Raw genomic sequence first — 14,875 nt, forward strand, 5'->3', positions numbered from 1 at the left:
CTTGTTATTAAACCTTTGATAACTGAAATGGAGATAACGATGAGGGAGCGATGCTCAGACGTAAAGAAAGGAGCGTTTTTAAAAAAAAATACATATACATGTACAGACCTGGAGACTTGGAGAGAACAATACGTTCTTTGTCGTCTTTTTAAGTGTGTGTATCTGTGTGTGATATCATTTTATCTATACAGACACACCCCCTCTTTGTGGATAAATGATGGAATAATTGTTCCTCCCCTAAAAGTACATTTCCAAAACCTACACAATAAAGCACAGAGTTTTCTACTTTAAATGGTCATCGTTATTTTGGAAATGTGTGTTTTTTGTGCCTTTGACCGTGTAAAAAAACCAACCTCATCTATTCAATTATATTAGGGTAAAAACGTGCACTTGTGTTGGATTACATTTCACGCATTATTTTTAGTTTCAAACTTATGCAGAAAATTGGGTCAAATTTATGAATGTATTTTTATTATACGGGATTTAACTCTAATTTATTACATTTTTTTTTATTTACCTTCATGACGGCACATAATACTCAAGTACATATGCAAGTGTGAAATTTTAACACAAAGTGAATGTAATTTTGTGCTGAAAAATGACCTTAAAACAAAGCGTCAATATGGTAGAATCGACCCAAATTGATTCATTTGACTTGATAACTAAAATAGATTAAACTATAATCTGTTAGATTATAGTTTGCTCATGACTGCTGGGTATTTCCTCAGTAAAGTAAAGTGTGCCTTTCATTCAGGAATCAAGGTCCAAAGGTTTGGAGGAAGACGGGTGAGGAACAGAACCCAAGCTGCTTGAGGTCCAGTACGAAATATCCACAGTCAGTCACAATTTGGGGTGCAATGTTCTGTTCTGTCCTCGCCCGTCTTCCTCCAAACCCTTGGACCTTGATTCCCAAATGAAAGGCACTTTTTACTTTCATCGGAAAAGAGGACCTTGGACCACTGGCCAACAGTCCAGTCCTTCTTCTCCTCTTTTTTTTCCTGCAAAAACTGAGAAGTAAATGGTGATTTCTTCACAGTATTCTAATTTTCGGAATTCCTGTCTTTATGGGTTTTATGAGCTGGAAGCCCAAATATGTAAAAATAAACAAATAAATACTAGAAATCGTTTAAATTGTGGGACCTGAATCTATAATCTATGAAAGTTTAAGTTTTTGAATGGAATTATGGAAATTAATCAACTTTTCCATGATATTCAAATTTTTTTAAAAGAGTCTGTAGATCCTGGAAGGAAATCTGTAGTTTCTGATAACCTCAGACTTATAAAAATATGACCAAGTCTACTGTTAATCTCTGCCACGTAATTGGCTAATTAACCATTTGCATGAAGCAGCCGTTAAACACGTGTGTTAGTGTGTAATTGAGTGTAGACGCTATCACGCAGGGTCTCTGCACATCTTTCCCCTTCTGTCAGGTTTCATGTGATCAGACTGTGAAAAAGTCAGTTTTATTTTAGACGGTGTTGGATTTGCAGGAGCAGAACATTGGGAGGTCAGTCAAAGGTCAGATGAAATAGATCAGGTGGTGTTTGAAATAGCGATGACTCCAAAGGCGTGCGTTTGATCCTTCAGAGGATCAAGTGCAGTCTGCACAGTCAGTCTGAATAATGCTGAAGAAGACGCCTCTGCTCAACGCTTCCTGTGATGTCTCCAATGGTTTCATCATGAACAATGCGTCTGTTCTGCCGTCAGCTTTAAAACTGCTCCACATGAGGCAGTGGAGGCATTCGCTGGAGATCAGAGCTGCTCTTTGCACAGTTTAAATGATAAAGGTCAAGGCCAGCTGCTGACAGAAGTGCTAATGCTTCACAGGATCCAGTGTCTTTCTGAAGGACGGACCTCCAGTCCACTGTCGTACTATCAATTTTGTCTCTGTTTGCAATTAGTCTCAGTTTAATTTTAAACTGAGGGGGGAGGGGGGGTGAAAATAACGAGTCGATAAAATTAACACCGTTTAAAACCCTGTTTGCTGTGGTTACGCTGTATTTTGACACCATGTGTGACTGTCTGTTAAGCCTCCTTTTCACTGTCGGATCTTTGGCATCCGATATAAACAATCTAGGAAATGTAGGATAACAGTCGTAACACAACTTCTACTTTTTAACCTGGATTAACCATAGCAAGCATTAGGGGTGTGTATTGCCTGGCATATGGCCATACGATTCGTATCCCAATACAAAGGTCACGATACAATATATCACGATATTAAAGTATATGGCCTTTATTGCGTTTTTTTATATATACTGTATATATGACTTGAGAAACAACTAATCTGTAAATGTGTACACCTTCATGGGAACATTATATATGAAATATATTGTATTGGCATATTTTACACTCAAAGCATTGGCTTTAACATGCCATGTGCAAACAACTTCAAATAAAAAAAATAACAATCTGCCTGTGGCTTTTAATCCAACTTTGACTTTAGTGCAACATGACTTTAGTGTAACTTAACTGAGGTATTTGCCTAGAACAACAAATAAATGCAGAACGTTAGTAATTTCTTTTTCGATTTTTTTGAAAAAACACAAGCTGGCTGGGCAAAAAAAAAAAAAAAACAAAAGATATGGATGCATTTTGAATCGATCTGAGAATCGCGCGACGTAATATCGCCGAATCAATTTTTTTCAACACCCATAGCAATCACTGACCGCCTCATATGTGGAATGCAAACCTCTGAAACCAATTTGATGCTCCAGCTAAACAACAGACAAACAAAAACTCGATAAGAAAGCAACTGAGTGGGTGAGAGCAGAAATAAGCTCCTGGGACCCTGTAGTAGTAGCAGTCAATCCTAAAATTCTCCTTCTATAGATATAAGATACAACAGGTACTGGTAGACACTGTGGACATGCAGTCTGTTAGATTAGACTCCCTTTCCTTGATATGGACATCACAATTACATTGGTAACCCAGATGTATTATTTTGAGTGTGCTAATTTACATCACCTTTCCAAAGGAGGATTTTAAAAAGGTTAAAAGTAACAAAAATAAAAAGTAAGGAGGAAATATGCACTGCACAAAACATTACAAAAAGAAAAAGCAATATTGAAAGCAATATATATACAGTCGTTAGTTATAAATTATGTATTTCTGCATGAGTGCGTTGTGCTCAGCTACTGTTCCCACTCCTTTTGGGAACACTTTAAAACAATCAATCATTGATAAAACATTGAGTAGGATCTACACTAAAAGTGAACGTACGTCAAAAATCTGATACGCCAAAAAAAATTCAGATGTGCACCAGCTCATGAATGTTTTTTGCATGACAACAAGCCTGCTGACCAATGGGATTCTATGATCATTCATGGCAGAAGTGACAAGGAAAAGGAATTTCAGATTTCAGAATGAGAAAAAGATGCGTGTGAGTGATGATTCATTTTCACTCAGAGCCTTAATATGAACATTTAAATCCATGAGCTAATATCTCACTATTCACATCTATAACACAGCAGGCTTGGGCATGATTATGTGGATCTATAACTCTGATATGTGAACACATTTAATGTATGAGATAGGGATGCACCAAAATGAAAATTTGTGGACGGAGCTGATTAAAATATAAATACTTGGCCGAATACCAAATATCGAATGCGGTTGTTAAGTTTTTCACTATTTTTTTTTAATAGTGCATAAAGAAAGTAAATGTTTATTTCAGTAGTCTTTGCTTTTCTAAAAAAGCACAACAAAGTTTTTCATTTATATTAGGCCTTCAAAAAAACAAAACATGCATTCCAAAAAAAAACTAAAGTACATTAAAGGGGAGGTATGATGAAAAAAAATCACTTTATAATGGTTTTACTACAGTGATGTACATCCTTTAGCCTCATTCAGAGGGAGTACATTGAAAAAGTTCTGTTTCCTCCTTCCCTTGTTATTTTACATGTAGTCAAATTCAGCTCCAAACAGGTGCTCCCGTTGGCAGGTGACGTCAACTAACACACCTCCTAGAATGTGAGCTCCTCCCTCTCCAACTATCTAACAGCTAAAACAACACTGCTGTTTAATATAGAATATATATTATACTTTATTACCATATATGTAAATGCAAACTGCACTACTGGACGCCCAAACTGCACTACTTTTTCTGTTGTTTTTCTGCTTGGAGCCACGGACCCATTATTTACACACATCAGTTGTTAGCACTCCGTGCTAATGCTACACCAGTTTATGCAGCGAGACTCGACATCGCTTGTGAACAGAGGAGGAAACGATGGGGATGTTTAAGGATTTGTGGCCCACAGCGCTAACAACAGACTCGGTTGTGGAATTGGATGGCTTCCAACTTTTACACGGTGATGGAACGACATAGAGCGGAAGGAAGAGAGTCTGGCTGTGTTTGTGTGCGGAAAGGAGGAGGAGCTGCTGCTGCTGGTTCTGCAGAAATGCGCACACACTTTTCTGACTCAAAATCACTGCACGTTGTTTGATTGCGTCATTGCGTCACACGCCACTATCCGGCCTTGCTTTTAACTCACTCCACCGAAGGCCAAATGTGGCTTTTTATGCAATATTCGGCCAAATATATTCGGTGCATCCCTAGTATGAGATGAATCTGGCTTCACTTCACCACCTCACCATCGGCACCGTCGTTTTCCCATGTCTCCAATGTGTCCCTGTGCCAGGTTATATTCTAAACTATTTCATTTTTTTCAAACAAGGTCACAATTAAACATAGAATATACCCTCAAACGCATGTATTGTGACAATATCACATATTTACACATAATTTGCCCCAGTAATCGGTATATTAAAAAAATGGAAATATCAAATTTGTGCAAAATCTCACAACAAAATCTTGCGTGATGACAGATTTTGCCTCCTGAAGTTAAAATTGCTATATGACTGAACCCCTAAGCTAAATATTTCCAGACAATATCACACAATTCCACAATATTTTTTCCAGTTTAACTGGTGGCTGAATGTCTAGTAAGTGTGGCAAATGGATGGACGTCAAATCTAGCACAAAATCTCGTACAATTCCAGCACGTGCATTCAGCTCACTTGTACAACAGAAATAAAAAAAAAAAAACAATAACAATAGTGAACTCAATTAACTGCATTAGGCATGTTTGGCACAGTTTCGAGAAGTTTCCTAGCCAGTATTGACATCTAATTAGGGAAAAATTAAGAATCTTAAGACAGAAACTTTTCAAAACTTTAATCTTGAATCTTCAAATTTAAAGACGTTGACAGAATGGGAGGCAGTCTAAACTGTTTCACCTGATTTAATCCTGTTATTGATTGATTGTAGGAATCAAACTGCTTACAAATCCTTTCTAGTTATAGAGATGCACTGCTGATACTGGTATCACCGCCGTTACTGGTATCAGACTGTAATCATAGGTGTGTACTCATACGCAAAAAAACATGCCCCCATACCACTGATGTAATTGTAGTCTCAACCAATTAGAGTTGATTTATCAGTTAGGCAGTTTGTGAAATAACTATGTTGATGTGGTGTTTGTGGTTTTTTGACAGAGAAAGCTGCACTTTGTGAGTTCAAACAGCTGCTCTTCCAGTGACTTCAAGTACCAGAATGCCTTGAGTCATAAGGACACAGCCATGGTCCAAGGTTATGTTCGGAATCACATACTAACGTACTACCCATAATAACTCTGATGTCAAAATTAGTATATGTTGTGCATCCACATTTTGTAGAGTGAAAAGATTAAGGATGCATGAAATACTCGGCTGTATACTATATCACGACATTTTTGAAGTATGCACAGTGGGCACACTAGTCAAGTGGAATGTCCTGCGAGTGGAACGTCCTGGGACCAGCTACACGCCAAAAGGCAAACATCCCCTTTTCAAAACAAAAGCATTTCTTTTTGTCTTCCAATGTTTTTTCTTAACGTTTTTGTAAATAGGGTTTTTGCTTTGAAGTTAACTGGGAGTTTTGTCAGTGGCACAATGGCGTGTCTTCAAAATGTTGGTATGAAATGAGTTTCCGTGAGTTTGATGGATCAAATGACCACATGTTGATATTTGACTTGGTCACTTTCTCGCTTAAAATGCTTTCAGAACTTTCAAAGGTGTCAAATCAACAGAGATATATTTAGCCTCAGAGTGCTTCCGGTTTTTGTCGTTGTTGGTTTAAAATGCATCTTTGGAAACTTGGAAGTATACTTCAGTGGGAATGCACATCATTGTAATTGTCCTAATCATACTTATAGTAAAGGCTATACTAGATCGTATATACTCATTGAGTTTGTCGTGCATAGTTTGAAGTATGCCATTTCGAACATAGCCCAAGATTGTTTTCTGTTACACCAGATACTCCTTTATATAATATTAAGTCCTTTTCCATATTTAGGGGTTTTGAGTTTGTCTGAGGTAGAAAATCCTTACCAATCACATATGTTGGTGCTCCTGGAGATGGAAACAGTTTGCACAGATGTTTAAGCTCTGACGATGTTTCTCCGCACTAACCTGTTATGGGCGCCTCCACTTCCAGCATGCACTTCTCTTGGCGGAGGATGTTGGCCCCGTCATTGATGATCCTCAGCGCTGCGTCCTCCTCCACCCTCCCCTCTTTGACGAGATGGTTTCTCAGCAGCTCGGGGTTGGGCTTGCCGTCTTCGAACAGCTCTTTAATGGTCAGCTTGTGTTGGGGAGGATATGGCACAGCTGTTAGAGAGGCAGAGAGGAGGTTAGAGAAAGGACACGCACGCAACAAATGAACTCTCACTGGCAATAACCAACAAAACACAATATTTCTTTAGCCAAACTTAGACTAATACACAGACAATAATGGATCTGTCTCCATGATAGTTAAAGCACCCAATGTATAAACTATAACTATTAATCCATTCCAGCAGATTTTGCTTGCTGCTGTTAAACTGTAAAGATGAGAACTGCAGTGCAGGGCCTTTAGAAAACTACAAAACGTTTACTTTATTCAGCTGTCTGTCCAGTGGTGGTTTCATATTTCCTTCCAAATGCAGCAATGTCGAGAGCATCTGGAAGGCAGGTTAGGGATAAAGAAACATGATGCAGATGAATATTTGCATTCCACATATTGCTAACAGTAAATTTGCCATCTACTTATGGGACTGGGAAGGAAATCCAAACCAACAACCAGTCCTGTTCGGTTAGCTTAGCACGTAGCAGCGCTGGCTGAGCAGGGTCGAAAGTGGAAAGAGGCGATGCTATGTAATAAAGGTGCTTTATTGGTTTGAATTTGAATTTGAATTACTTTATTAATCCCTGAAGGGAAATTACATTGCACTCTGTTATTTTTAGGGTCATGCTTCTCACACACACAGGCCCGAATCACACACGTGCACAAACAGGACCTGTGGACATGCATTAATGTAGAGATGTCAGAGTGGGGCTGCTTTTACAATGAAGGGAGCACACCAGAGCAGTGTTGGGGTTTGGTGCCTTGCTCAAGGGCACCTCGACAGAGCTCGAGAAGTGCCCTGGCACCTCTTCAGCTACCAGAACAACTTCCGTATTTTTTTTGGTCCGCATTGGGACTAGAACCGGCCACCCTCCGGTTTCCAACCCATGTCTCTATGGACTGAGCTACTGCCGTATCATCAAATTGGACTAATAAAATATGCCATCATTGACTAATTAGTTATCAGACCAGTAAGTACCATTCAACCCTTGTAGCCCAAAAACACTAAATGCCAGAATAACTGCATGCCTTAGTTTTAAATGGTATCATATGAATGCCTTTTGAAACCATTGCAACAAAATTTCACCTGTAGAGTTCAATTAATTATGAAATTATTTCAATAATTTTCTTTTCTTCTTTAACATTCAACTATAGACTTTAATCTAATAGCAATCCCATTAGGGGTGTCCCGATCTGATATCGGTCTGATATTAGCATGAAAACGAATATCGAATTCAAATTTCTGGATTTTTTTTATTATTACTTTTTATTTATTTATTCAATTGTAGAATACTGTAGATATTGTGTTGAAGGTAAAGACTGATGTCACCAATTGGTTAATAATAAATGAGTCAGTTTACTTACTTATTGACTATTGTTCTTGATCAAACCTTTTTTAACATTCCACACTACAAAATAAGTAACAATTATTATTTTTATTAGAGAGAGAGAGAGAGAGAGAGAGAGAGAGAGAGAGAAGAAAAAAGTATGTATGATTCATGCTGATATCGGATCAATATCAGTATCGGCCAATACGCAAAGCTGCAATATCGGTATCATATCGGAAATGAAAAACGTATTAAATAAAATAAAACCAAAAAACTCAAAATAAAAAAGAGAAAATGGAGAGTGAATCATTTGAAACAATTATAATTAAAAGCACAGAGTTTGGAAAAGAGAAGGAAGTAGTTAGAGGGATTGAATTAGGAGCCATTCTCTGATATAATTACATGGAGCGAGCAGAGACACCTGCCATGTGAGAGATCAATAAAGCAGCAGAAAGGTAAACTTCAGCAGCCCCCCCCCCCCCCCTCCTTAGTAAAGCGCTCCTCTACAACCCATACAATCCTTTTACCGTCCTTTCAAAAGGTCAGTGTTTATGAGGCGGACACCTGAGAGCTTGTGATAAAAACGCGATGAAGTGAGCAACAAGTGAAACCTGCAAAACTTAGTATTCTAAAATGCTAAGAAAAGTAACTGCATTCAGGTAAATATTATGGTCCTGAGAATTTAACGACTATAGCACTACTGTGCTACTATATGACAAGAGTTATTGTGACACTCAAACATGTATTGGCTGTTAGAAGTCATGGGAGGTCACAAAGTAACAAAATAGATCAACATTTCAACCAGGACAAGATCTGAAAATTAAGAAGCAACAGTGGCAAATGTTAGGAAAAAACTAGCTGTCAACAAATATATGTTTAAAGTTTAAATTTGGTGTATCGTGAGAAAATATGTAAAACCAAAATACATAAAACACAAAACAAAAATCAAGACTACAAATAAATTAATTAATATTAATTTGGTAACATGTAATACATTATTAGTGAGGGATTTAAAGCAAATCCTAAAATCAACATTTTAAAGTTGAAAATGATCATTAATATTCTATTAATGGCTATTTCTAAGGTTATACATATGTGCACAGTGAGCAATATGTATTAGATAATCAAATACATGAATAAATAGATTTAAAAATTGAATTTTGAATTTTTTAAGTGTATGATTTTTATGTGTGTAATATTTGAGTGTGGTAACTGTTGAATGAATGTATGATTAAATGAACAAACCAAACTTCTACCTATCAAAATATGTGTAAAATGTGCTACTACTTGACCGACAAGGGGTTAACACAATCTTTGTGTGTGTAATTAGGAAAGCATTATTAAACCCTGCTCTCAGTGAATTATAGTAAGTGTGAGGCAGCAGCGTTAAAAAGTTACATAAGTGTGGGATTTAAAGAAGCTGTCCTCGGAGCAGATTAGTGCTGTAACTCTGGCAGCGGCTTCATCACTAAATAACAACTCTGGGAGCAGATAGTTGTAGACTAATCTGATCTTGGTCCAAACAATAGTGGAGCGCGAGCCAAGCCCACTTACAGGCCGAGGTAAACCGGATTACAGCTGGTATGCCTAATAACAGGGCCGAGCGCTCTCCAAATGCTGCCAATTAGGCACGGCTCAGAGCCAGAGCTGCTACAGCAGGAAGGGCTTTTACATGGAGGCGGGAATATCACAGACAGACAGCAGTACAGGAGCTTCCCACGCTGATACTGGTGTCTGCATCAGGTCCATACGGTGCTGTGTCCTCCTACGCGTAGGAAAATGCTCCTATATCACAGATGTACGGTAATTGTAGCCTCGACCAATCGAATTTTAGGTATTAGATGGTCAGTTTGTTTGTATTGTTTTACTTTAAATACATTATCATTCATAAATTAGTGATGTACCAATCACTATTTTCTTTGCCCCTTCCCAATCTGAAGTTGTGTGTATATACCGATAATGATTTTTACTAAAATTTTCTGTCAAACTACAGAATCATAATTTCACGATGAAACCCTAACCCATGATGACATGGTTTCTTCATCTAAGACCAAATCTACAGTTAAATGCATTAGTACCAACACACCATAGGACATCAGGCACTTGAATCAGTTAGAGCAGTGTTTCTCAAATAGTGGTACGTATACCCCTATGGGTACGCGGTGGTACTACAGGGGGCACTTTAGAGAGAGAGAGAGAGAGAAAATGAACAAATAAAAGCATGAAAAATAAGGGATTTTAAAAAGAGTATTTTTGGTTTAAAATGATAATCATAATAATTAGGGATGTCCCAATATCAATGTTTTTCTTTTTTTAATTCTTAAATATTTTTCTTTTTTTTCTCACTACAGTTTTTTCAGACTTTTTCGTGTTCCGATGTGAGCCCGCCCCCTCTTTGTTTACATGTGTTTACCCTTTGAGTAGGCTATATGTGTGCCACAGACATGTTCAATTTTTTATTCACACTATGCTGAGATGCTAAGGGAAAAGTTTTTTATTTTTTTTTTTTATTTTTTTTTTTAATTGTAATATTATATGTTATAGAATATGTAGTTATATGATTTCTTAATCAGACAATTTAAGCTACTGTGAAGTTGCTGTTGCACCTTTGCTTAAACCTGGGTTAAAGCTTGAAATTGTTGAATGACAGAACCTCATTTACTTTTTATTTTGGGATTGTTCTATGCATTTTAACTCTTGAGGACAATCATAGCAATAAAGTTGCACTTTTGACAATATATCTGATGTCTGCAGTCATTTATAATTGTATTAAAAAAAAAAAATCGAAAATCAAATGGAAAATCTAATTTTTCTATAAAAAAAATCTGAGATTTTTTTTTAGGCAAAATCGCCCAGCTCTAGATGAGGTCCGATAAAATCCAATATACGTTTTCTGGCTGATATCAGACTGATATCCGATATCGGATCGGGAACTGAAAATTCGAAGGTCAGTCAATCATAAAAGAGCTCTGATCCAGTCGATGTGATCAAGACAGTCTGAGAATAAAGTTAGAGAGAAAACAAGGCAATGTAGGATCTCAGATGTTCCGTGATTACAGAAAACAGATGGAAATAATGGAATTAGATTCCTGAAACAGAAATAGCTATATGAGATACTCTACTATATCACACATTTCCATCATATTTTCCTCACAAAGCAGGTGATTAAAAGCGTAGCAAGTGTTGGGGAAACATAAACACTTGATCTTCTTAGCCCACAGCCTAAAAACGTGCAAAGCTGCTCCTTTACGTTTGATCTTGCAAGATTTTGTGGGATTTGAGTGTATAGTGTCGTTTTCTGAAACATCGAGAAAATACAATAATTTACCAGATTTTACTTAATTATTCCCCAAAAATGAATTTTTGGCATGGTTTTGAACATTTAATTCGCCAATAATTACATCAAATTAGGGAAAAAATGGAAATGGGTACACTCTGAAATGGAATTTGGTCAAATTTGAAACTGAAAATTAGTGGCTCTAAATTTACCAGTACACACTCATATCATAGACACAGCGCTGATAAAACTGTTGTTTGTTACTGCTAAGATGTTTAACAGAGACAAAATAACAAGTGTCAAGTGAGCTTCAGGTTTTAAGTGTGAAAACGTGAACATATAAATGACATGTAAAGTATGTAAGGCACAATATTAGGGCCCTATAAAATCTGCGTTATTGGAATCGTGGACGGAAACACGGAATCGACCAATGAAAACGGTTAAACGCAGAAACGGATAGATTGGCATGAAACGCCGTCACCATGAGGCAAGGAAGGTTTTTTTTTTTTTTGTCCTGGCTGCATTAAACATCACTTACACCACCACAAACACTGTCTAAAAACAACACAAATCATCACTGATTCCAAAATACAGAGCCACCAGTGCCCGTTTAACTTTGCTGTGCCTGTAAAGCTCCGTCCGTTTTTTGTATAACGCAGCGGAGCTCCGCTTTAATCATCTTCCCCTGCTCAGTGTTTGAACTGTTATGCCTGGCTAACTAAGAATAACTCAGTCCATGTTGTCCTTTAGTTCTTTTTATTCCAGCTTTTTGTCCGTGCCTCGTAGGTACACATTCACAGTCAGCGAGCTACCTCAAGTACAACCGTTTCAGTGGGAACTTCCAGTTTACATAATAAAAGTCTGTTGGAGCAATGTTATTAGAATGTTACATTCGAACAACATCTCATCAGAGCTACAGAAGATAGTTTAAATTAACCTAATTGAAATTATCCTAAGTTGATCAAAATGTAATCAATAAACCTGCCCAGATTCAGTAAATCATTGATCCCTGAGAGGAAATTGGGTGACAATGCTGTTCTCGTACATCTTTATATGACATATAAACAATTAAAAAGGAACAGTCAGAACTTTTCTTACTTTAATTTTGACATACATTTTTGTTTAATTATGAGTTTGTTTATTTATTAGTATTTATTTTGTTTCCTCACAGGAGCTAAAAACTAATACTTTCTTTAAAAAAAATGATAAATATTTCTTTAAAAAACCCGGAATTTAAAAAAAATTAAGTGGAAAACATAGAATTTGGAAAAAAATAAAACAGAATTTGGAAAAAAAATTAAACAGATTTTATAGGGCCCTATTAATATCAAATGACAAATTACTAATATCAGTCCCTATAGGACTTAAACTTTACATTTCCTTGATTGTGTGACCATTTTTTTTAAATTCAATTTATCAAAATTCTGTGGAATAATTTTTCAGGAAAATTCTAGGATTTTCAACAACTTGAGATTAAAAATGACTGCCATTGAATTTGTGTAATTTTAGGGGCTGAGATATCTACAAGTGAATTATTTGATAATTTACACAAGGATTCATGTTTTCCCTGTCATTTTTTCTTTCTCTTGTGGGCCACCACCCATGCTCTAAAGGGCCAAATTTGGCCCTCGGGCCTCAAGTTTGACCCGTGTTCTAGAGCAGGGGTCTGCAACCTTTACGCTCAAAGGAACCATTGAACCTCATCTCACCTGGATTAAAGTCCTCCTGGAGCCGAAAAAATACCGTCTCAATGAAGACAATACAGTGAATTAAATTCTATACAGTTAAAATTATATAGAATAATGTTTGATTGTTATTGATCATGTAAATGGAAACTTAAAAACAGTTTAAAATAAAATAAAATAAATTGACATCAAGAAATAAAACAGTATCTTGCATCTTCAAATTCTTACACATCTTAGTTTACATGAACGCAATGTTATATAAAGAGGATTTTTTTTTTAGTTAATGTATTTGAAAGGCTACAAAAAGTAACTTGAATTTGATAACACATGATCATGTGATCAACACATGCTAATTACTCATTTCTTGCCACACATAAAGCATGCATATTTAACCTGCACATTGGTGGTTAAATGAATCTGTTCCCACACAATTAAAATCTGTATTTTTTTCCAGAACGGTGTTTTTGTTGGTTTAGTTATCTTACCAGGGATGTAAAACTTAACGTTAGCTACAGGTGCAGGAAAGTTGATGGTCTGTAGATGTTGCAGGAGGTGAAGTAGGAAGGTGCTGAGTCATTGCACAACGTGATTTATTTCAGGTTAACAAATTGTTATATCTTAATTTCATTAATCATTAATTGCCTTTGTAAAATAAAATACATATTTATTTCAATAGTTTTTTTTAAAGCTAAAGGTAGCCATTGCAAAAGAGTCCAAGAGCCACATTAGGCTCCAGAGCCGCAGGTTGCAGACCCTTGTTCTAGAGATTCAGAGCAGCTGTATTGACCATTTGTATTATTAGGGATATGGTGAATGATGAGTACACAAATGTGAGTATTAGGACATCCCTAGTGATCACACACACGTTAACACATTTCCGCATGCAGGTTATTGAAGAGGAGGCTCGGTGCTCGCTCATACGACACAAACACAACATCCGCCCTGCAGCTGTGACAAAGCAGTGGTTGTGACGCTGAGAGAGGGAGAATTTAAAGAGAGAATTGTTCTGCCGGTGTCGTCGCACCCACGCACAGCTGAATCAAAGAGCAATATGAAAAAAGACATTAATGAGCTTTTAGTGTGGGTGTGCTTGATCATCAGCTGTCTGAGTGCAGAGGGAGAACGAGAGCAGCAGCAGCAGCAACAGCCTGTCACTTAGAGCCGTGCTGCACTTTGCTATTCAGAGGCTTATCAGCACTGAGAGACCCACACTAGTTTTAGGAGCTACATTCAATTAATCAAAATGGAATAGGGATCAAATATCATTTCGTTTTTGCAATGAAACACTTGTAAAACGTGTTGAAAATATTTCTTCACACAAAAGGAGTGATGATCATTCTAGTATTTAAGATAATACATAAACCAATATTACAAAAGAATGCACATTAAGAATGAGTCTACAGATGTTTTAGTCATAATTAATTAAAGCTACAAAAAAAAAAAATTTCAGAGCTGAAATCTTCAGAAGGTGATGATATTCAGACAGTTGAGTGCTTTAAAAAAAGTTATTATAACTAAGGACAAAGATACAATATGAGTGGAAATGGGCATGCCCAAGGATGGAGTTAGGATCACTACCCTTCATGACTGGATCAGAACAAAAAAAACCATAAGATTCAGAATTAATGGACAGGAGATTTTAAAAATGGAGAAGTAAGGGGTTAATATTCATTGCACAAGTCTTAAAGGGACAAATCTTAAGATAATAGGAACACCTCAAGCAGGAATTCAATTTACCAAACAGTGACTTTTCCAAATATTTGCAATTGAAACATTATCTCCAGAAACATAAGGAGTGGGGAAAAAATATGTAAAGAACCAACCAATATAAAGGAATTATTCATGTCGTATACAGAGGATACATTCAAAAAGGGGGTGATCTTAAAGATTTATAAAGCACTACAAAAAGAATTAACCGGAAACGTAAGTGACGTCAAA

General features: G+C 36.7%; 1 protein-coding gene across 3 annotated transcripts in view; it reads right to left on the reverse strand.

The window, feature by feature from the left end:
- ppp3cca (protein phosphatase 3, catalytic subunit, gamma isozyme, a) overlaps positions 1-14,875 on the reverse strand; it is a 56,227-nt gene that overhangs the window by 24,593 nt on the left and 16,759 nt on the right. For all 3 annotated transcript variants that reach the window (XM_028458654.1, XM_028458652.1, XM_028458655.1), the window contains exon 2: positions 6,455-6,652. In XM_028458654.1, coding sequence (XP_028314455.1) covers positions 6,455-6,652 — 198 coding nt within the window. The remainder of the gene's footprint in view (positions 1-6,454; positions 6,653-14,875) is intronic.

Source organism: Gouania willdenowi, chromosome 9 (assembly GCF_900634775.1).
Source record: "Gouania willdenowi chromosome 9, fGouWil2.1, whole genome shotgun sequence".
NCBI classification, from domain to species: Eukaryota; Metazoa; Chordata; class Actinopteri; order Blenniiformes; family Gobiesocidae; genus Gouania; species Gouania willdenowi.